Raw genomic sequence first — 24,054 nt, 5'->3', positions numbered from 1 at the left:
TTTCGAATAAGGGTAAAAAAACTTCGATAAGTTTGGCCATTTTCAAGTTATTGCCAGTTAAGGCAATAAGAGTCAAAAACATGGGAAGTTCAATAACTACGTAACGGTTGAGATTTGACCATATGCGTGGAACAATTTTTTTCTCCATTTATGGTCCTCTATCACCCTTTAAAAAGTTTGCACTCAGGAACCTAACACCCTGTATTTTTAATTTATGTTTTTCAACTATTATTGCCAATAGATATTTTAACAATAAAACTAGATATAATAGCCTATGTTTTAAAGAAGGAAAAAAATATGATTTGAATATGAGCAGTTTCAGCGTCTAAAACTTTGTTTTCAATGATACTAAAAAGAACAGCCCATGTTTAAAAGAAGGAAAAAAATATTAGTAAAATATCAGTATATTGAACAATAAGATTATTAGATAGAATAATTAGATTAGATACTGTTTTAATGGAGAGAGGGAAAAATAGACTAAATTACATGTACATTCCATATATTTCAGAAGCCATGAAAATATAAAGAATAATCTATGCTTATAAAAGGGAAACCATCATTTTTTTAAATCAACAAATTTTACGTATTCAGCATGACCATGCTGAGGATGACGGATTCAAATCCCGGTGGGTCCAGGGCAGCCAATTAAACGCCCCATAATAAATTAAAAAGTTGCCATAAATTATTCGAAAATTGCCAATAAATAATCGGACTTTAAAAAGGGATAACATCTCTGTTCGCATTCTACCGGGCAAATTCTTGGATCTGTAGATTTCCTAGATCCGAATCGACGCAGTTACAACGCGTCGGATTTCGGAAACTTCGCCTCAGTTCCTCAATCCTCCGCATGGCTCAGCCGAAACTTTTACTATACTCATTGTCTCGTATTTATTGCTAAATTTTCAATTGCTTTTTTGATGTTTTTCAATTGGGAATTTTTAAATTATTTATGGAACTTTATTTATGGAAAATTTAAACTTTTTTGGTGGAAAAAAAATGTAGTTATTTATTGCAATTTTTGAATTATTTGTGGAAATTGCGACATTTTTTTTTTTTGCTCGAAAATCAATTATTTATGGGAAATTTTGATTTATTTATGCACTTCTTGATTTGTTTATGGAAATGTTATAGGGTAAACAGGTATAATATGCCCCCCCTAAGCAGAAATGGCAATATATCTAAAATTGGCGCCTTATTCCATCTATTGTCCACTGCAAATCATTGTTTCTAAAGTCAGTGAAGTGTTGCATGAGAACTTTACATCTGGAGGGGCGGCTATGGAAGCTTTGAAACGTTTTCCGAAAACGTTCTAAAATTTACCTTATCAAAACAAACGGGGCAATACGCCCCATCAAAAGAAAAACGTCCAGCTCCATGATAAAACTGTACCAGGGGATAATTCTACCACATGCTTATCCTTGGAGGGCTTTTTAACAAGTGTTTAACTGCATAAAAGTTGCAAAATAACATAAGCGAACAGAACTAGCTTCGTTTATAATGAAGCCAGCTTGCAAGAGGTAAAATATTACGCCAAAAGCCTCGATTTCAGACTTTATGATATTTTTATTGCTTTTCTATACCAATCAACTAACGGACCAGCTTGGTGGCAATTAATCATCAATATTTAAGATTTCCAATCGATCCAGCATGCAAAAAGCTAGAAAATTAAGGGGGGCGTTTTGCCCCGGTGGGGCGTATTATACCCTTTTACCCTAGTTTATTATTGCTCCCACTCTTCCTTTTTTATTGGCAATTTCTGATTTTGGTATGGAAAATGATCACTTTTCTATGAGCCGTTTATATTTTAGCCGTTGGTCCAGGAACTTTTTGCAATGGACCTTCGGCCGAATGGCCTGACACCAGTGGGTAGGGCATGTTGCAAGAATGCCGGACAAAAGCTCTGCAAAATTGGTGTTCACGACTGACTTGGTTGGTGTAGGGTTAGTACTGGCATGCACTCTCTATGTTTACATTGAGTGCGTAGATAGTGCGAATTGAGCAGTTACGAATGAGCGTGCAGAGTGACAGTTGCAATTTTATTGATCAAAACTTTTTCATTCATATTTTAGACAAATGTGATACTGAACACAACATCACATAGATTTATATGGATTTGATTCCATAAACTGTTGCGCGCACTTTCTTATTCACATTTTTTGTAAAGCTTTGCACGGTCAACTTGTCATTAACACCTCTCCACCGCTTTTTGAGGTCTTCCTTCACCATAGACTAGTTGGGCGCAGCTGTGGATGGTTTGGTAGATAACAATCCTTAGGTACGTTAGTAACGTTGTTTTGATCCTCCAAGTGATTGCATCTTTAACGTAATGGCAGCTGGTCAAATCTGGCCAGAACGAGGACTATGTCACATGTTTATTTTCAGAAAAGGTAGGACAAGCTTTCTGAGGCATTCTTCCCGATAAATCGCAGCGTGCGTATTATTACAAAAATCTGATATTTCAGATCACATATTGCTTGCCATACTTAATATTTTTCCGGGAATTTGGTTTAGAATTGCCGATTCAGACGTCCAGGACCTTTTTTTTTGGCTAGTTGCATTGTAAAATTCTTGTCTTTTGAGATATTGGAACTTTTTGAGGCAAAATATTCCATCATCCATTAAAACTCAACAGAATTTTGTGAAAAGTTGTTAATAAATAATAGAGATTTTCCAAATATTTGTGCAAAATAGATTTTCTGAGTGCAAACTCAGATGGTACCATCTTCAATACTGTAAGCAATTTGTAGATCAACGTATTTATTTCACGTTTTTCTATGTATTGGTCTTGGGCATAGTAAATTTCATCCCATTCCGTGGTAATTTGACTAAGAAACAGGATTCATACTTTGTCCGGATTTTTGTGTGAACTGCCTTTCGTCCTTGTTACTGGTATCTCGGTGGTTTCCCATTTTTGAATTAAGCTAAGTTAACCAACTTAGGCCAAATTCAATGCAAAAGATATTAAATTGGGTTAGGGATCAATGTATGTACCAACTCTTCAAAGACTGGTAAGTGGAAATGTAAGGAACATACCAGAATCCTTATTACTGAAATGGAACATTTATTCCCGAGCAGGAATGAATAACTGCCACATAACTGGAGCATACCAAAGTCAGGTATCATACCAAGACAAGGTATTAGTCGGTTGTCCAGGTATTGAAAATAACTTGTTTTGATATTTTGTAGGTATTGATAGAATACCTCAACGAGTTATTGGTTTGGTGTTGAGGACTGCTTGAGGTATTATTCAATTATGGAAAAATCGTTATTTGTATGGAAAAATCTCCGATTATTATTTAGGTATTGCCATATCTGATGCCATTATTCACGCGTTATGCACAGAGTACACACCAGTTATTATTTTAGGTATTTTATCTCTTATGCAGGGCTACTTAATACCTCATTCAGGTTGTAGGTATTCGGTTTTCTATACCTGAGTTAGTTATTCTTCAGCCTTTTTTTTCCTGCTCGGGTTGGAATGATATTGCTGCTAATATTAAAACCCGGGTCCTAAACTTCCTACTGGGGAGAATTTAGCAGTAAAACAAGGGTGATGCTAGGTTTCCGATGCATGGCCAATATCAGTACTCTTGTTTTCTTTTCTTAGGTAACAAAACAAAAACTGTATCATAATCGATACTTCATTGCCCCTCAACAGCAATTAAGTAATGCGACATGCACTACACTAAGGATACGGGTAATGTCACAATAGATCTAAAAACTGGTCGCAGTGACAAACCCGAACAGGAATTTAAAAAAACGCAAATGAGGGCTTAATTATTCTTCGTCATCACTTTCCTCCTCTCCAGCTCACTGTTTTTAACTGAAGCACTCACCTTCTTTTGTTTTCTGTGTCAAAAAATAAATCTATATATATCAAAATGCAGTGGCATACGTGGGACCGCGCATTAAATACTTGCTAACGGATGGTCCGATTTGGGTCGTCTAAGTTTCGTTCTGTTAGTTTTCACCCAAGGAAGGTTTATGAGGCAAAAAACATGGGAAAATTGAGAGTTTTTGAAAATTGGGTTTTTATACATTTTGAACGGGGACTTGGGCTCAGCTAGGTACTTGAAACGTCAAAAAACGCAGTAGGCAAGACAAAGTTTGCCGGGGACAGCTAGTTAATATTAAAAAATAAATAAAATAAATTTAAAAAAAATGTTAGGGCTGTGACTATCACTTTATCACCTCACCTCTGAAATTATACGCAAAAATAGACCTTTTGATGATAATAAGTCAAAATCGTCAAAAAGTAACATGGGACAACTATGCTGCACACAGCAGAGGTGCTCTTGAAAACGTGAGTAGGGGTCCAAGTCGGCCGTTTTAGTGGCCATATTAATTCTCTGATGTTTCTCCCTAAAGATTTCAACAAAAGGGCTTATTTCCTGCCTATGGAACTACAATAGTAGTTTACTCAACAAGGTGCAGAATGACGATTTTTACAGCACGAGTCGTACATTTATCCAACGAGGCTTGCCGAGTTGGATAATTACGACGAGTGCTGGAAAAATCGAGTTCTGCACCGAGTTGCGTACAACGTTTTTTGCAATTTCATAAATTACCCTTGAGGATAGTTTTGAACAAAACTTTTTCATCAAACTGCACACTGATGTTCATAGCCATGTTTAAGAAAATCTGAACATAACAGGTTATACTGTGCAGTTGTCACAATTTTTCAAAACTGCGTCCAGAAAGCATCAAGAAGTTGACCAAATCTGAAAACAGTGCTGTAATGGTTCATTACGCAACGCAAATCAGTGCTGTAATGAACCATTACAGCACTGTTAAATTGGTGTGGGAAAGTAGGCCTTTTCCTGTCAGATTTGCGTGAGGTAAAACAGCCTATTACGATGAGAAATTGCAAAAATGTTTATACATACTCATTACCCATTTAAACTAGGTATGAAACAGTTCGTGACTAGGATCAAGTTCTGAGATTCACCATATATGTACAGCGCAAGTTCAAATCGTCACCCACACTACAGCACAATGGTAGCATTCCATCGTTTGTGCAACTCCATCATCAAGTTCGTTATACCTCTCACCACTGTGTAGCATAACTTAAGGCGAAACAGTTGTATCTCACAGCACAAACAGTGTTCAACAGAAACAAGCAACAACGACAGTAACCGAACAATTATTTAAAATTTGATTAACCTACATCGACTCGTCACAAGATAAGAAAAGAAGAGCCAGTGTTTTGTTTTTTTTACTTATATGCAACTTCAACCTGAAGCTAGGTATCAAAGGGTATCAATCATTGATGATTGATAGGGTTTTTGGTAAAAACTAGAAACCGATGCACTGTTTTTTGTTCATATTTCCACACGTGACATTATCAAATATGCTGCATCAGATCATCAACTTTGTCATAAACTTCGCATCAAGACAACCGGCGGCGATGATTCAATATCTCACCCTGCAAACGTCTGTCCTACTAATTACCTCTAAACTTGAAGGCAAGTGTAATAATGAAAGCTATTATTATCAAACTTTGTTTGCATTTCGATAAAAACTAACGACCAAACTACACATCAGCGGTTGCTGTTCGGTCGAATAAGGTGAGTGATTATACCTTTTATGAATAGGATTCTACAGGCCTACACTCTATATCGAACGATTAACCAAATCGATCCGAATTTTCTTATGGATTTATTAAACTTTTGTACACTGTTATCCAGTTTTTAGTACTAAATGTTCAATGAAAATATTCAATATGAGTATATGTTGGACAAAACTTCAGATATTTTCATTAAAAAAAGTTTGATTACATAATTTTATGCAATTCAATATCATAATTTCAATTTTTATTTCAATGTTCATCATGCAAATAGTTTGAGTTGCATTCTGAAAAGTTTTCTGCTGGACGTTACTTTTTTGCTTGATTCTATTCGTTCTGTTTAAGCCACCATATCGCGTAAGTAGGAATACATCTAGCCGGAAATAATACAACGCTGTTAAAAATAACTTCCAAAAATACATCTCCACACATATACCCAATCACTTCAATTCACACCCTAAACCATCACGCTAAATGCTTACATAAACTCACTGAACGGCGTGCTGATCGATCGAACATTATTTGTACAAACATAATCCGATCGATGACTTATCACTCATCTGATTACACGGGATGATAATGGAAGAAATTTCCACAGCACCACCAGACCACAGGTATGCGATAGTGTGCGCTATATGTCGCTTGTTGTCCTACACCGTCTACAATAACAGCGCTGAGCACGCGACTCACATCCACCGCTTTTCGGCTTTGACGAAATCGCGCTCCATGTGAACTAGATCTATGGGTAACACCTTCAAGAAGAAAGTAAGCCACCTCTCTGCTCTACAACGCACGGTTGGCTGATTTTATTTTCCACCATTCGCACACTATTATCTTTCTGTTCCTAAATAGTGCGCTGCTGTTAGTAGGACATTGTTGGGAGGGGGTAGAATTATCGAACATCTATTATGGTTTTGAACCAACATGAATTGATTTAATCTACAGTCGTACACTAATAAGTTACGTGATGTGTAGTTCTGAGCACAGGTAATCTTTGATATAATGTACCCTTGATATAACGAATTCGATATAATGTACATTTTGCTTCGATATAACGTACAACATTGAAAATTTTTATTTTTTCCAGTAATAACTAAGCTGTTGAGTGTTCTCCGCTGATACACACCAAGTTTCACTGGCGTACAGTAGCACAGATTTTACGTTCAAGTTGAAAATTCGGATTTTGGTGCGTCGACTAATCTGATTGTTTTTCCACATATTTCGCAAACTCGCAAAGGCAGCCCTCGCCTTCTTGCTCCGTGCACCTATGTCGATCTTGGTTCCACCATCGACCGCCTTTTGGCCACCAAGATATTGGAAGCTTTCAACATTCTTCACTGCTTGTCCAGCTACCGTGAAGCTGGAAGGGTTGGCCGTGTCACGTGTTTACGTGTCTTGTTGACATTGATGGTGAAACCTGCCGCCGAAGAGCGATCGGAGTCATTTAAGTGCTCCATGGTAATGAACTGACACAACAACCCACGGTTTCGTTCACGATCAATCGCACCTATCAAGATCTCATAGATTACGATGAGGAACAGTAGCGGTGATAGGATACATCCTTGCCTCACAGCAACGGCCCAGATGGGATCGGACAAGACACCTGTTCCCACGGATACTATCCAGGATGGGAATTAAAAACACGAGAGGGGGTGTATTACTTTACGATATAGGGTATGTGTGCCATCAGTAATCTCATGCTACCATATTCAACCTATTCGAAAACAAGCGATTACGACACCAATTGGTTCCGTTCTTTTTGTTGTCATGGGTGCTCACTTCTAACAAAAAATACAAAAATAAGAAACAAAACAAATAGCGCTTCAATCCTTTGTTTTTCTTAGGATGAAAATGGGAGCCACATGCTTAATAACGGAACCAATACCCTATTTCAGACTGATTCTATACACTTCAAAGTGCCTTTTTAAAGGGAGCTCTTCCCTGCGTAGCCTGCAGCAACGAACATCGATGACTCGCTTTGGAGAGTCCATGACGGTAGCATGCTGGCGCTTAGCCAGTTTGCCGAGTGGTCCTCACCACTACCTATGTCCTCGGAAGGCGGGCAGGGTCAACCCCGCCCGCGCCCAACTGTTTTGCAGACATCAAGAACTGATGCTTACGTGCAACCCGATCTGACCTGCCCGCAAGAAAGGGTATCATTACCCTTCAGGCCCTATCAGATGCACCCGAAGGTTGCTGACAGCCGGGTCTCCGGTCCTTGCCGGGAACCCCTTTCCAACCGCGGGCTCGGATCCAACCCAGTAGACCGATGCCACAACAGCAACACCACCAGGACGTCCTCTCCGCGGCAACTTAATCGCTGTAAGGGTCGATTTCGACCGTTGGACACCGGTATGACCTACGAAACCCTGGATTCTCGTATCGCATCTGAGCTAGCCAAGTCCACGTGCCACCTCCTCTGTAGCTCCCAGACGATATAGGTGATAGCCGTTCCAGCTAAACTCATCCCTACACATCCTCTTTTTTATAGAATGAGGAAATCTGTTGGTTGGCAACACCTTAGAAAAACCTCATTCAGCCACTACCTTGCCTCTGCGGTACGCCCGTTAGGGATGACTTCGTAGACAGGGGGGCGTACTTGCGCACTCTCACTGTCACACGCCAGCTATCAGATATAGCTACCCTCTAGGGGACCAACTCGACTAACTGTTGGTCGGCCCGCCATTTCCTCTGGAGTTGAAGCAGCCTACACATTCTCTGGACAAGATTGTCCGAAGTTGTGTCCTCTCCACATGTGGCAAGCATGCGGTCACGCATTGTGCGAAAACGCGGGCACACTAACACAACTTGTTCCACCGTTTCCTCTAAGCACAAACAGAGCAATCGGGAGAATCCACGTGCTGAAACGGTGTACTCAAGTAACCACGAAGCCGTACATAAGTGCATCAATTTTGCCATGTTTTGTTATTTAAAATTGTGAATATAATGCTGCATTACTTTAAACACCTCATTAAAGCAATATTAAAGTCAAAAAAGCCCCATTTGACCATGTCGAAAAAAGTTTTATTGATTATTGCCTCAAAGATCTTCGGAATGCAAAAGATCATAGCTGTTCCACGGTAATTAAGTACGTCGGATTTTTTGCCGCTTTTGAAAATTGGCACTAAAAAAGAGCTTGTCCACGTTTCAGGGAAACTACCTGATTCCAGTGACATGTTATAAAGCCAGTAGACCGGGGATGTAAATTCTACTAATACATTTTTCAAGAATACTGGTGGAATCCCATCCGGACCATCACCTTTGAAGGCATCTAGACTTTTTAATGCATCCGTAATGTCATGTACTTTGATTTGATTAACGTTGATGTCTTGAGATAGCTGATGAAGAAATGAAAATTATTCACGATCCCGATTTTCCTCCGAATGTGTGGTGTAGACTTCTTCAAAGAATGTTGCGAAAAGATTGCAATTTTCTTCAGAGTCTACTCCAACTTTTCCGCCAAGGTGCATTTCAGGTGAAAAATTATCAGATTTTAAATTAGTTTTAACGTAATTAAAAAAAAATCTTCGGGCATGATTTTATTTCCCTCTCAGTTTTTTCGTTATACTCTTCGGATGCGATATCAAAGACATGATTTAATTGGTCGCAAATATTTAAATAATTGGATAAGCTTTGATTGAACCAAATGGGGTACCTTGAGGTATGATGACGTCTTCTTTTCTTCAAAGGTTTATTGTCGTGAATTATATCGTATAATATTCTGAAAAATGTTCTAACGGCATCTTCGACATTTTCTCCATTTCTTAACAAATTTTGCCAATTCACCAGAGAAATTTGTTGTCGTATATTATCATAATTTGATGAACGATAATCATGAACTTCTTTAACATCACATTCTTCAGGTCTATTGTTTACGTGCACAATTAGAGAGAATTCTATTGTTGTATGAAATAGTTCATTTTTCCATAAGGGATGCAATAACTCTACCACACAGAAATCTTCATCAATATTCGTCATTAAAAGATCCAAATAGCGATTCTGTTGATTTTCAACATTATTAATATGATTGAACGTCTGGGATGAAATCGGTATCACGTTGATAGAAGTCTCCATAAATATGCACTTTTATTTTGGGGGGAAAATTGCTTAGTGATATTTTCAGCATTATGGTAAAATTTTTCATAGATAACTTTATAAGCATTACCGGGTGGAAAGTACACAGAAACAAAAAAAAACATGTGTTTCACCTGCTACGTTCACTTTCACCCATACATGCTCGAACTCATTAAATTTAGTCGTTTTGATTATATATGCGTTGAAATTTGTCGAAACAGCAACAAATACTCCACCTCGGACTTCTTCTCAGACATTAGACAATCGCGATCCTCTCTGAAAACATTGTAATTATTTCCGAAATATTCTTCACTTTTAACAGTCTTATCGCAACTAGCCTCTGTTCCTAGAAAAATTGGATAAGGACAAGATAAAATTTAATTATGATTTCAGGCATTTTAGACGCACTCTTCATACGGTTAAAATTTTGGCAATATACCAAAATATGTGATTTCAAGTGTAGATAATGTAGAAAAGTTTCAGTCAAGGTTGCGACCATTCATTTGCAAAGATTTACATTCTTTTGCTATTATCTCAGTTCAGAAGCGTGCTATCGAAAAACAATGTATGTATGTAACCTTGTAGTTTTATCTGAAAGTTTGCCGAATAACATTGGGGTCGCAAACGTATACCAAAGTCGTGAGCGAGCTGTGAAGGTAACTCTCCACGCGGTGAATGTAAATTTCATTCACGCTGTGGAAAGTTGTCTTCACAGCTCGCTCACGACTTTGGAATACGTGTGCGACCCTAATGTTATTCGGCAAACTTTCAGATAAAACTACAAGATTAAATTCATCTATACATTGTTTTTCGATAGCATGCTTCTGAACTGAGATAATAGCAAATGAATGTAAATCTTGGCAAATGAATGGTTGCAACCTTGGTTTCAGTAATAGTACTGGAGTTATTTAAGCTCTATACCTCTTCTTCGTCTGTTACAACACTTGTTAATTTAAAAGTAGAGTCATGATTTGAAATTATGCTTATATTACCATCCGGTTCGTCCTCCTCTGGTTCTGATGAACGCGTCAGGCGCATTCCTTACATCCAGGGTCAATACTGCACAGTAGCGAATCTCCCTTCTCCTACGCTCGAGTGCTTTCTCGGCGGTTTTCGTAACCGACAGGATAGCGTCTACGGTCGACCTCCCCTTCAATTCAACTTTATTTGCCGAAGACTCCAACCCTATAGGATGCTTACCAAAAACCAACCAATTCAAAATGCATTTCCGAAGACTTCAACCCTCCAGGATGAATATTTAAAACACTAGAGCGTCGTGTTGAAAGACAAAACTAATCAAGATCAGTTTCAGCAGATCTAGGTCAAATCCGGAGATATAAAAGTGTAGCCCCAATTAATCTAGACAACTTTGCTGAAGACCCTAATCCTCTAGGATGCTTGGCAAGAGCACTGGAGTGCTTGATCGTCGAGAGCTACAATTGTTCGTATCTAGGGATGTTTAAGATAGTTACGAACATTTTGTATTACCTCTGCACTATGACTTATTAGCAGAAATCACGTTTTGTAGTCATTTTATGTAGTCACGACTTAAATTTGGCATGCAAATGGAAAAATAACAGATTTTTAAAAACCGTTACTCACTCATGCTCATTGCAATCAAAGTTTTCTGGGTTTCAAGCAGATTGAGGAACACATGGAGGCGCATGGTTGGCAGTGCCCATGTTAAGTGGCATCTTACTCCACGGCAGGTGGCTTTTTTGCACCACTTCCGTTTGACGAACCAACTTTTAAAAACACTAAAAATCGAGGAAAATGCTCTAGAATTGTGAATGTATCTAGCAAATACTGTTCTGTTGTACTTTGAACCACACAAAGTAACAATCTGTACATGCCAGGTGATCTTGGCAAAAGTTTTTGAACAAAAGCTTTTGCAAATTGATCACATTTTTCGAAATCATCGGAAAAAATAGTGTTAAATCAATACCATTGTGATTGTTTATCACTATTTCACTACACACACTTCACTTACAAGTAGTTGGAAGTTGGCTCTACCTGATGAGATTACAATCATATTCTAAAAACTATTGCTTCCATGCAACCATGGGATTCATTTTCATTTATTTAGTTCACATCAAATTCATGATACTACTGAATCAACAATTTGCCGCCATAATACTCGATTTGCAGCTGCAGCTCTCCATCCTCGGTCACGCCCAACACTCGCCAGATCACGCTCCACCTGGTCCGCCCATCGTGCTCTTTGCGCTCCACGCCTTCTTGTGCCAACCGGATCAGTTGCAAACACCAGCTTTGCAGGGTTGTTGTCCGGCATTCTTGCAACATGCCCTGCCCACCGTATCCTTCCGGCTTTGGCCACCTTCTGGATGCTGGGTTCGCCGTAAAGTGCAGCGAGCTCGTGGTTCATTCTTCTCCGCCACACACCGTTCTCCTGCACACCGCCGAAGATCGTCCTTAGCACCCGTCGCTCGAAAACTCCGAGTGCTTGCAGGTCCTCCTCGAGCATCGTCCATGTCTCGTGTCCGTAGAGAACCACCGGTCTTATTAACGTCTTGTACATGGTACATTTGGTGCGGGGGTGAATCTTTTTGACCGCAGTTTCTTCTGGAGCCCATAGTAGGCACGACTTCCACTGATGATGCGCCTTCGTATTTCACGGCTCACGTTATTGTCAGCCGTTAGCAAGGAACCGAGGTAGACGAATTCTTCTACCACCTCGAAAGTATCCCCGTCTATCGTAACATTGCTGCCAAGGCTTGTCCTGTCTCGCTCAGTCCCACCTACCAGCATGTACTTTGTCTTAGCCGCATTCACCACCAGTCCGACCTTTGCTGCTTCACGTTTCAGGCGGGTGAACAGTTCTGCCACCGTTCCAAATGTTCTGGCAATAATATCCATGTCATCCGCAAAACAGACAAATTGGCTGGATTTCGTGAAGATCGTACCCCGGCTGTTGAGCCCGGCTCGTCGCATAACACCTTCCAGGGCGATGTTGAAGAGTAGGCAGGAAAGTCCATCACCTTGTCGTAGTCCCCGGCGAGATTCAAATGAACTGGATAGCTCACCCGAAATCCTTACGCAGTTCTGCACACCGTCCTTCGTTGCTCTTATCAGTCTAGTCAGCTTCCCGGGAAAGCTGTTCTCGTCCATAATTTTCCATAGCTCTGTGCGGTCGATACTGTCGTATGCCGCTTTGAAGTCGATGAACAGGTGGTGCGTTGGGACCTGGTATAATACAAGTCGGTGTTATAACTCGAGCCTCAGTTTCGGCTCCGTGTTTCAGTTTTGGTTGGGCACGGAGGCCGAGTGTTTCCGATTGTATGAAACACCAAAGCAGTGAGCTCGGCCACTGCGCGTGGTAGCTTGGCTGCATCAGAACCACTGAGTAAGATAGGACGAGAAAGACACAAAAGGAGCCGCCAAGTACTTCACTCTCGTCGTCGACCAACAGTATTTGCAACTGGTGCTGGAGAATGAACGGCACCGAGCGCTTGAACTCGCACGAGTGTTTTGAATAATCGGAAACACTCGTGCTCCGTGTTACCCGAAGCGTCAAACACCGTGCCCAGTGCCTGAGCACCGCCACCGACACCGGTGTTGAGCCAGACACGGTGCGTGTTCGTTCTGAAACACGGGGAGCTAGGTGGTGGCTTGGCACCCACGGTGGTGTGTTTGAGCATCGACTCCTCGTGCAGTGCAGTGTTTGGACATGTCTGCTGGTATTCACGGCATTTCTGGAGGATTTGCCGTACGGTGAAGATCTGGTCCGTTGTCGACCGGCCGTCGATGAAACCGGCTTGGTAACTTCCCACGAACTCATTTACTTTAGGTGAAAGACGACGGAAGATGATCTGGGATAGCACTTTGTAGGCGGCATTCAAAACGGTGATCGCTCGAAAGCAATTCAACCATGAGAGTAGAGGGTTAAACTTTGCGTGGAATGACCTGCTAACATGGTATTGATATGAAATTACCTATCAAGATTAAGTTTGCCAACGCTAACCATTTATTCCTCCATCGATCAGCATCTGTTAAAAAAAAACTGAATGAAAACGTGACTCACTTACGGCGATGATCACATCCATAACTCTTTTTCAACCTCCAGGTAAATCTGACGGGCTGGGGCATTCCATACAACTTCTTTCCTTATAAATCGTCAAACCCACGCGATACGCAAGAAAGCACGTGAACAAGCAGAAATCCCGTTGATAGTCGTACTCCCAACACCGCCGCTGAAGCTGCCACAGTAAACCATGTAAAATACTGTTTTAGGAAGTCAAAATTCCACAGCAACACCAACAAACGACGCCGCAACCGGCGGCGCCGACAGTTGGACAAGTGGAAGTGAGTCGTTCGTTAAACATTTTCCATCCAACTTTCGCAGCTACTTCAGTCGTCGCGACGACCACTACGACGGTCGAATAGTCAGTCCACTTTGGCGGCATTCAACCGAAGGATTCAGTGCTGATCGTGTCGTCGTCGAGTGGCCGCACAGTGTTGTAGTCAGCACTCGAGCTTTTGGAGGCAAACGCGTGTCTTTTGTTCCAAACTCGATAATGGGGATCACGCGCTGTTTCAATAGTGACTACGGGATTAAATTTTAGTGTAAAACTTGATTTGAAGAGGCATTAGATAAGGGTTTTGATTTATGGTGGATATCATGTTTTAATGCATCAGTGGGAAATCGTCCGTTCCGTGTTGAACCGTTGTGCAGTTTTAGTGCTAGAAACGAGGAAATCAATATTTCAAACCGGCTTGGCAGTGCAAGCTTGGTGCCATACATATAATTAGAATCAATAGGGTGGCGTGGTTGTGTGCTAGTAGTGAGCTCGGAGGCAGTGATTTACAGTCATCATGTCCGGAGTGATGTTTGTAGTGCACATACCCTCGGCGAGATACGAGAAAATCCTCCGCCAGAGGGTCAACGAAGAGCTGGCCAAAGCCAACCAGGCATCGGTCGAAGACGAGACGAAGAAAGTGGATAAGGGCGATGGAGAGGGTTTGAAACCATTCCTCACTCCACAACCTCCGCGGCATCTCAAAGAGGTAAGCGATGGAAAATTTGCAGCTGTTTCGTAAAAGTGCATATTTTGACTCAACTGCTACAACACGTGTTGAAAGTCTGTTGACTGGCTTTGCATCTATCAACGAACACCAAAAGCATTTGGCGACAAAACTTCAAGACTAGGTTTGAGTGATCGTGAACACAAAATGTGTTTGAACAAGTGGGATCCCGGATGATGATAATACAACCAAATAAAACTAAAAACAGATCTGTCGGCAAACATGCAGTTCAAGATCGTTTGTTGATAAATAGCACAAACCAACGTCGACAGAGGGATTGTATGCATACTAGTTTCCATATGTTGGAACAAACGACGACGCCATACTGCTAAAGTGGAATTATTTGATGAACGGCTTTCATCAGGCCGGTGAGGTGCTAATATCCTATTGTTTGTTGTTCAAAAGTCTTCCACTGTCTCATAAAGTAAACCTTCTGTGGAATATGATTGTAAACTGAGGTTGAGTGTGCGTATGACAATGTATGGTGAATTTATTTGCTCTGTCAAGTAATGTAAATATTATCTGAAGCGAACTGTAATAAGGACTGTATCGGAAATTAACTATAAACATTCAAAATGCTCTATCTCAAAGCACGGTTGGTCTTTTTATTCCGGTTCTTCTAGGGAATCGCGCTACTTGGGCGGTGGCTTCTATATTCGTCTGTTTTCCACTATAACTCAGTCAATCTTGAACCAATTGACACAATTCTTGGAATGCGGTGAGATAGGTATAGTATCTACCCGTGTACAAAATTTCAAGTCAATCGGTTCAAAATTGACCGAGTTACAGTGGAAAACAGACGAAAATAACAGACGAAGAAACCCACCGCCCAAGTAGCGCGATACCCTATGAAATTTTCACAATATAGTTCAGTTTAGAACAGCTTGAAGAAATTTGGAAAATGTTTAATTTTAATATTATTGAAAATATGGTTCTATGAATATACCACACAAAATAACAATTTGAACAAACTGCATTTTTTTTTAAGTTTCAATCATTTGTAGCGTAAAAAAATGTACGGGGAAAAATCTGGAAAATAATGATTATTACTAGCAGTTATGTACACATAACATATCGCTCAATACCGACTTTTAAAATTCTTATTTTGGATAGAAAAACCCCCAACATTTTGGTCTATCCCAAAAAACACCTTCTTTTTGGTCGAACTTTGACGCTCTGTTTTAAATATCTTCAGAGGTTATAAAATTCCGTTCTCTGGTAAAACTACTTCTTCAATAGATTTAAATACATACCCAATCGAAAAAAATGCATTTTTTTAACTTAATGTATTTTTTATTTGCGTAATCGTTCTTTGAAGACGCATAAAAAAGAGTTTCTCGAAAAATGACCTTTTTTTTCATTTTTAAGAATTGCCCTAAACTGCGGATCATGAGCATTCTGAAAAAGAATGTATTTGCGCAAAAATAAGAGCAAAATTTGAATATTTTCTCACAGTTTTCGCAATTTCAAATTTTTAGGAGGTGTCCAAAATTTCAAAAACATATGTGCAATTTTTGAGATAAAAGTCCAAGTGAAATGATTTTTTTTTTGAAAATCAAAACTGCCATTCTTCATTTAAGAGATTTATATAGTATCTCCAAAAATAAAGTTATGTTTATTTCGAACAGATTATTTTTCAGATAATTGTGAACGTTTATAGTTAATTTCCGATACAGTCCTTAGTCATTTGGAACATGAACAACAACAAAATAGTATAGAAACGAATTTTAGAATTGAGGAGGTTAGAAGCATTCTGATACATTTCTGTGTCATTCAGGTACATTTCTTAGATCAATGTTGTTTTTTTTTTTTCATTTCTTCAATAACTGTCTAAAACTTGAGCACGATAGGGTTAATCTACGCACTGCGCATTGCCATTTGTATAGGATTTTGCATGAGATAACTTTTTCTCTTTTTAAAAGTAAGGCATTTATTTTTCAGGGATTTTCGGCTTCAAGTTTTGCGTAACCATAAACGGGTTTACGTTCTACACCTGACGTTTTGGTTGCATATATTGTGCCTTTTTTGAAGGTGGATAATCACTCCGTTTAATCGCGAGTTAAAATGTCACACGTCATCCAATCAGTAGTTGAGTTCGAGCGTTGACACATATTTTTCAAATCTATAGGTTCACTTCTATTTGGTTTGTCTTACCCTATACACTCGTACTCTTGCCGGTATCACTTTCGCGCCTATCATCTCCTCAGGGGACTGAGATGGTCAGGTGGCTCCGTAGCTTGGAAGAAAGAAGCGCCCGTCTAGCGAATTGGGAGTCGTGGATTCGATTACCAGTAAAGCACGTGGATTTCTTTTTGCAATTAAAACATCATTTGTTCATCAAACACGTGTTTCTATTGTGTACACGGAATTCAAAGCATTTAACCCCTTTAACGTATTTTTATAGTTTTGGTGCCCGAAAACATCAAACTGGTAAAAGTTATTGACCATTATTGCACGCTTTAAGAACTTAAAACTTTGTCTTCTTCTTCTTTATGACTCAACGTTACAACTGGAACTTGGCCGGCCTTTCTTCACCTTAGTGTTCTTAGAGCATTTCCACAGTTATTAGTTGAAGGGCTTTCTTTGCCAGTCATTACATGAATTTGTAGGGTGGGGCGGGGCAAGATGGGTCGCGGGGCAAGATGGGTCAGTGCCATTTACGAGCGCATTACTCATGTTTTGATTATGTTAATAATTTTGTTAGGTGACCAGCATGAATATACAAAAGTTTAGGGTATCGATTGAAAAATTATTCACTCTCATGGAAAATTAAAAATAAAATGGTTTTTAGCCATTTTTCTTATGCGATACATTCCATATATTCTCCATATAAACCACCGCGGGGCAAGATGGGTCACCTTCAATTTTGGGCGTATTCTTGGATCATTTAAAAGTTATTTATTTTTTATTACAAGACTATCTCATAACTCACTTCAATCAAGCGGAATGAACGCCTTAAATTATAACATAAAATTATGATATTTTTTTAATGAAAACATCGATTTTCAAGTCGTCTTATGACCACTCAAATCGTAAAGTTTTTTATTTTCTAAACAAACTTATAAAATGTTTACTAGTAGCTTTTGTTTACTCAGTATGGATATGGAGTATATATGAATACTGAACAAATCTTATATATTGCCGTTTTTCGTTGAGAAAATGTAAATTACTTAAAAGGTGACCCATCTTGCCCCGCACTTTTTCACCTCGCAAAATCGGTCACTTTTTAAAACTGCTTGTTAACACACTTTTTGTATTTAATGAACTTTTTATTATCTTTAAGCATAGCTAACTAGTGTATTAAAGAGTAGAGGACGAATACAAACCAATACGATTTGTATTTACAAAGTTATGATGGCCCGTCCTTAGGTGACCCATCTTGCCCCGCCCCACCCTATATTGTGAGGCAAGTACAATGATACGCTATGTCCAGGGAGTCGAGAAAATTTACCCGACCGGAACGGGAATCGAACCCGGCGTCTCCGGATTGGCGATCCAAAGCCTTAACCACTAGGCTAACTGGAGACTCCTAAACTTAACTTAAAACTTCGTACAACATATTAAATTTTGGGCCAAGGTTGCGACCATTCATTTGCAAAGATTTACATTCATTTGCTATTATCTCAGTTCAGAAGCATGCTATCGAAAAACAATGTATGGATGAATTTAACCTTGTAGTTTCATCTGAAAGTTTGCCGAATAACATTGGGGTCGCAAACGTATACCAAAGTCGTGAGCGAGCTGTGAAGGCAACTCTCCACGCGGTGAATATAAATTTCATTCACGCTGTGGAAAATGGCCTTCACAGCTCGCTCAAGACTTTGGAATGCGTGTGCGACTCCAATGTTATTCGGCAAACTTTCAGATAAAACTACAAGGTTAAATTCATCCATACATTGTTTTTCGATAGCATGCTTCTGAACTGAGATAATAGCAAATGAATGTAAATTTTTGCAAATGAATGGTTGCAACCTTGTTTTGGGCCACCTTTTTGAATTAGTTATCATTTTTAGCATCCGAACAACTTCCCCGTATCAAATATGCCTATACTGCATAGCTTTAGAGCCTAAAACTCCATGAAACAGCGGCCTTATTGAAATTTGGGCCGCCCTCTTGCGTTTTAGACCGTCATTTTGGATTTTATAGTCACCATTGTTGAATTCCGGACATCTGTCCCATCTGATCACAATTTCTAGTCTACAAATAAAATTTGTCAACCATGGGCAAGATATCCAAACTGGCGTGACTTCATATTGATATCGGGTTTTGTTCAATTTAGTATTTGGCCACTTTCCTCGGTGTTGGTTCGGATCGGATCACTTAAATGGTCATAATTCCGTGATGCATTGCCCGAGCCAAACCATTTTCAATAGAAAACAAACGCGGTAAACATCCCGTTCGATTCGTGCTGAAATCGATGAAAGTGTGCCGAGCATTCTATCCAAAATTAATGTTTTGAGTGAACACCTACTCCTTCAGAACACAACAAAAAGTAGAAAAATGTGAAAGCACAGAAATTTATATGAACTTTGACTATGAGGTATCCAGTTAGTCTTGTGGATAAAGCTTTGGAACACCAATCCAGAGACGACAGTTTCCATTCCCATTCCGGTCGGGAACTTTTCTCAACTTCCCTGTGCATAGTGTATCATTGTACTTGCCTCACAATATACACAGTTTTGCAATGGCAGGCAAAGGAAGCCCTTCAATTTATAACTATGGAAGTGCTCAAAGAACACTAAGTTGAAGAGAGGCAGGAATTTACACTAGACGTAAACCATCAACGTATGTAAAAAAAAATCCATTTAAAATAGAAGAATAAAATTAACGGAAAGCGTGCAGTAGATAAAATTTGCAGATAAAATGTAATGTGCCTTCTAATACAATGCGTGCTTCATGTGTATAAACAGTTTTTAAATGGCACTCATAAAGATAATCCCCTTTTTGTTTTGATGAATGACATGTCAGCTTATATCAACAGTATCATCATATCATAAGATAACGTTAGAGAAAGACAGTCAACAACAAGGCAACAGAAACATTCTAACAAACAGACAATGTTCTTGGTAGATTGCTGAAAGAAGTACCCTTGTTATGACAGTTACTAGAGGCACAGCTAGAGGCACCATATATTTATATACACTCCCGATCAAAAGTTTGGGGTCACCCCCTCAAAAACATTTCATTTTTTAGGCCTACATTTCCATCCGATTTCAAGAACCTAGGTCTCATTCAAATATTGCATATTAGTTATATTTGACTACTCATGGCAGTTGTTATGAACCAAAGTTTTGGTTTGTTTCTCTGGCACTTCAGCGGTTAATTTCTACAACCATCCGTTTGAAAATACCATTATGTTCGAATGAGTGTAACCAGTTATTGTACCATTTAATTCCGCCCTCTTTTGCTTATCCTTTGACAGATGCACGTATTTCGACTACCACTTGTAAGGACTGTTCAATTTATAAAACGGACAACTTGCTTGCGCGATATCTATTTTATTTTTCAATAAAATCATCAGTTTTTTGCATAACTTTCTATAGCTATTCTCAAATATAGGAAAAATATAACATTAAGCAAAATGTTCTTAATTGTGTTACTGAAGCGGTTTTCCTAAAACATCAATAAAAAGCCATTTCTCAAAATTCGACATAACTTTCCACATACCTAATATGCATATTTTCATGAAGTTTTCGATGTATTGGAATCTTATACTATTCTACTAACGGTAAAGCTTAATAGTTGTTCAGTAATAATGCACCAAGCAGTCTCCGGCTTGATTTGGTGAGTTGCCTTATTTTCAAAGAAATTATGAAAAAATGTTCATTTAAGTCCTGTACTGCAATAACATCACGGATTCGGCTAAAAATTTGTCCAGAATAGTAGAATATTGTTCTCTGAATGATACAGAAGAAAAATTTACTTATAATTGCACTTTACATCAAAAATTTAATCCATAAAGATGGCCATATTAAAAATAATCATACTTTTTGCTCCATTGATGCAGATTTTCGACTCTAGCGAATCTTGTTATTATTTTTTTTTCAGCAAAGTTGGTCCTATGTTATTGTACACCTTATTCAATAATAATCGGATGCAAAGTTTTCATTTCCAACATTATTGTTATGCAAAATTTGCATTAGGTTGCATTGTTATTTGTAAGAACCTTCAAAGAACGAAACCGTTTTGATTACTGTGTCTGTAATAGCGCACAGTAACCAAACCAGCAATGCTATTAAGAAGCAGTTTTCTGCATTTAAATCCACATTATTCCCACTTTCGACTGGATGCATACATAAAAAAAATGATTATTTAATATTTTCGTGCCCTTTTTGCTTTACAATTGAATTTCATTGCAAAAGTTGAATCTTACTTGAGACTTTAATATCTCAACACTTAATTTTCCGATTGAGTTTAAATTTTGCCAGAATGTTTATTACTCATGCTGCTGCAGCATGGCACATACTTTTCTGGTATTAAAAACGATATACTATATGTAAACAGTAATTATATATATATATTTTCAATTTTCAGCAACCGAAAAATTCACCTTATTTAACATCTGGCTAATTTTCTATAAAATAAAACTATTTTTATTCGATTCAAAAATGATCACTATAATTACAGATGATGTACTGAACAACGAAGCAAGGGTGGTTAAATTTGAACTACGCGTCTTCTTTTTATAGCCTTATAAAGTTGTCCGTTTTATAAATTGAACAGTCCTTAAATAATCTTCCTCAGTGTCAGTGGTAGTCGAAATATGCGTATCTGTCAAAGGATAAGCAAAAGCGGTCGGGATTAAATGGTACTATAACTGATTACACTCTTTCGAAGATGATATTCTGCTTAGAGGATTGGAAATGTCGGAACAAGACCATTATGTTGTTTGTTTCGTTTTGACAGTAGAGGATATTAACGATTTTGTTTGTTGTTTCAACTGACATACGCCTTTTTTTTACTAATTTTGCTTTGTTTTCTACCTCCATTTACCATTTAAAACAAACCAACCCATTAGTTGAAAATACAAACCCCTTCGATTGAATCCCTCCTCCCGTCCTACCTCGCAAAACCCCCCTTTTTTATGACAAAATAGAAATGTTCTCAAAAAGCTGCAAAATACACATATTTATTTTCCCAAAACGTAATACAACACTTTTTAATATTCGATGAAAACATTTTTTTTTGTTCTGGTCAAATATTAGATTCAATTTTCACACCAGTGTTCTGACATGCTTAAAAATAACAAGGAAACATAGGAATACATTCTAATGTAATTTTATGCTGACGATGCCGGATCGTTGTTTGCTGGTCGCATTTCAAGGCGTTCCTTGAGTACAAATTTCCTTCGGCGTGTATTCGTTTCATCTTAAACATGTTTTGTTTTTGTGCACAATGAGAATTTTGACACAGAAACAAAACTCATTCGATTTGCAAACCTAATATCCATCCAACCGAAGACCCGGGCCAAGATCACTAGCGTGAGCAGCTTTTTCTTTCGTCTCGCTCATTCTCTTTGTTAAACACAAGAAAGAGCGAGATAAAAGATTGGGCAAAATGCCCTCTCTTTTATCTTTTTCATTCTTGTGTTTGTTTACGAAAGTGAGTGAGATAAAAGAAAAAGCTGCGCACGCTAGAGGCCAAGATTCGAGCCCATTATTTTACATAGGTACTGTACTGCCCCCACTCGTATAACAGTCTCATATGAATAGGAAACCTAGCAAAGATGGGACTGTTATGCGATTGGGAGCAGTGTAGTTTTGAAAATTTTATTATATTCAAGACTGACACATCCAATGAACTTAGCTGGCGCTGTAGTGCGATTTGAAATGTGAAAAAAAAACTCGAAGTGGATTTTTTAAAACTAAACTGCTCAAACACTGACCAGGCTTGTGGAATGAGGAAAAATAAAAAAACAAAAACAATAAACGATCCAATAATAAGGTTTGGTTCAAACTAATATGTTTGTTGTTTGTTTCGTCAACCGAAATATTGGTTTGTTTTAATCGCGGCGATAATACAATTAAACTAATATTTTGGTTTGTGTATTCCGGTTGAATCAACCTGAGATTTAGTAAAAATAAATGGTTGCATTCCAGTTAAAATGACTAATAGTTGGTAAAAGTATCTTACGTCGTTTATAATTATGCAAGAACCAGCTGGCAAGAGAAAAAAAAACTAATTTTCCTGGTTATATCAAATCAAAATATGTAGTCATGTGAAAACAACATTTTTTTTTATTTGAAAATACTATTTTATTGGATTGTGAATCAACGAACGCGTTTGTTGTAAGTCTAACACCGTACCACCGTACCGTTTTTTAATTATATTTTGTTTTAGATTTTATAGAGTCATTTTAAAATCTTCCCCTGTGTTATAGGGATAGGGATTTTTCAAAACATCATAGCTCTTCTTCTTCTTCATGCAACACCAAATCACCAATCAATAAACACCAGAAAACTCATTTTTATTTTTTGTGCTGAATGAGAAACTATCTGACATTCACCATGTCCCGAAGATGGACAACATCGCGCCCGAAACCGGTCGACAGAAAAGGTAAATTTTAAACCCTTTGATGATCGTAAGAACGATAAGTGTTGTTTTGTCTCGCGTCGCGTCTTGTGAATAAACACCAGGCAGAAACACTCAAGGTAATTATATATTGTAAGGTTGAGCATGACGTTTAGTTTGTGCAGAAAAGGAGAGGATGCGAAAGTTCAAAGGAATTTGAGGAGGCGGGGGATTTGTTTTCAGAATTTCTCACGGTGAAAAAATAATGGCCGCTCAGCCAGTTTTGACATCTAAGATAACGTAACAATATATAATAACCTTGGAGAGACTCTTGGACATTGGCGAATCTAGCTTTTTTCTTTTTTTCTCACTCATCCTCCTTAATGCCAGACAGAACAAACGCTGTTTGAGCCACACCACCGTGGTGAACAGATGCACGGGGCGTACCTCCTCAATCTAGTTGAATTGAGAAGAACAAAAGTGTCCAGGCTGCACTACCAGCTAAGCGCACTACTCTTAGCTGGCGGTATGTGTCATCGATTGACCCGTGGTAGCATGGGGTAGGAATTTGTGAGGACCAGAGCTATATTGGACGCTCCTTATCGACTCACTATTGTCCAGCCCCATCTATTTTTTTTTCTATGATTTTTTTTTCAAGTCATAGTGGTAGACAGGCGCATGTCCAAGAAAGCCATAATATATAATATGGATAATATCAGGGGGATGACGAAGGGCCAGAATCATCTACCCAGCATTCAATTCAACATGGCGTCCAATGTTTTTGTTTTGATTGCTTAAATCATGGAAAAAATGCGCTGAAAACATCGACACTGCTTCGCTGCTACGTATAATATCGTGCA

General features: G+C 38.7%; 1 protein-coding gene across 2 annotated transcripts in view; it reads left to right on the top strand.

Moving 5' to 3' along the window:
- The window catches only part of LOC109412369 (uncharacterized), an 87,758-nt gene that overhangs the window by 55,326 nt on the left and 8,378 nt on the right, over positions 1-24,054 (top strand). Inside the window, exon 1 of one of the 2 annotated variants that reach the window (XM_019686025.3) lies at positions 13,944-14,665. The exons of the other annotated variant lie outside the window; for it this stretch is intronic. Coding sequence (XP_019541570.3) covers positions 14,474-14,665 — 192 coding nt within the window. The 5' untranslated portion in view covers positions 13,944-14,473. Of the gene's footprint in view, positions 1-13,943; positions 14,666-24,054 lie in introns of those variants that run through there. 2 annotated transcript variants of the gene reach the window in all.

Source organism: Aedes albopictus, chromosome 2 (assembly GCF_035046485.1).
Source record: "Aedes albopictus strain Foshan chromosome 2, AalbF5, whole genome shotgun sequence".
NCBI classification, from domain to species: Eukaryota; Metazoa; Arthropoda; class Insecta; order Diptera; family Culicidae; genus Aedes; species Aedes albopictus.
This window is presented reverse-complemented; position numbering and strand designations above follow the sequence as displayed.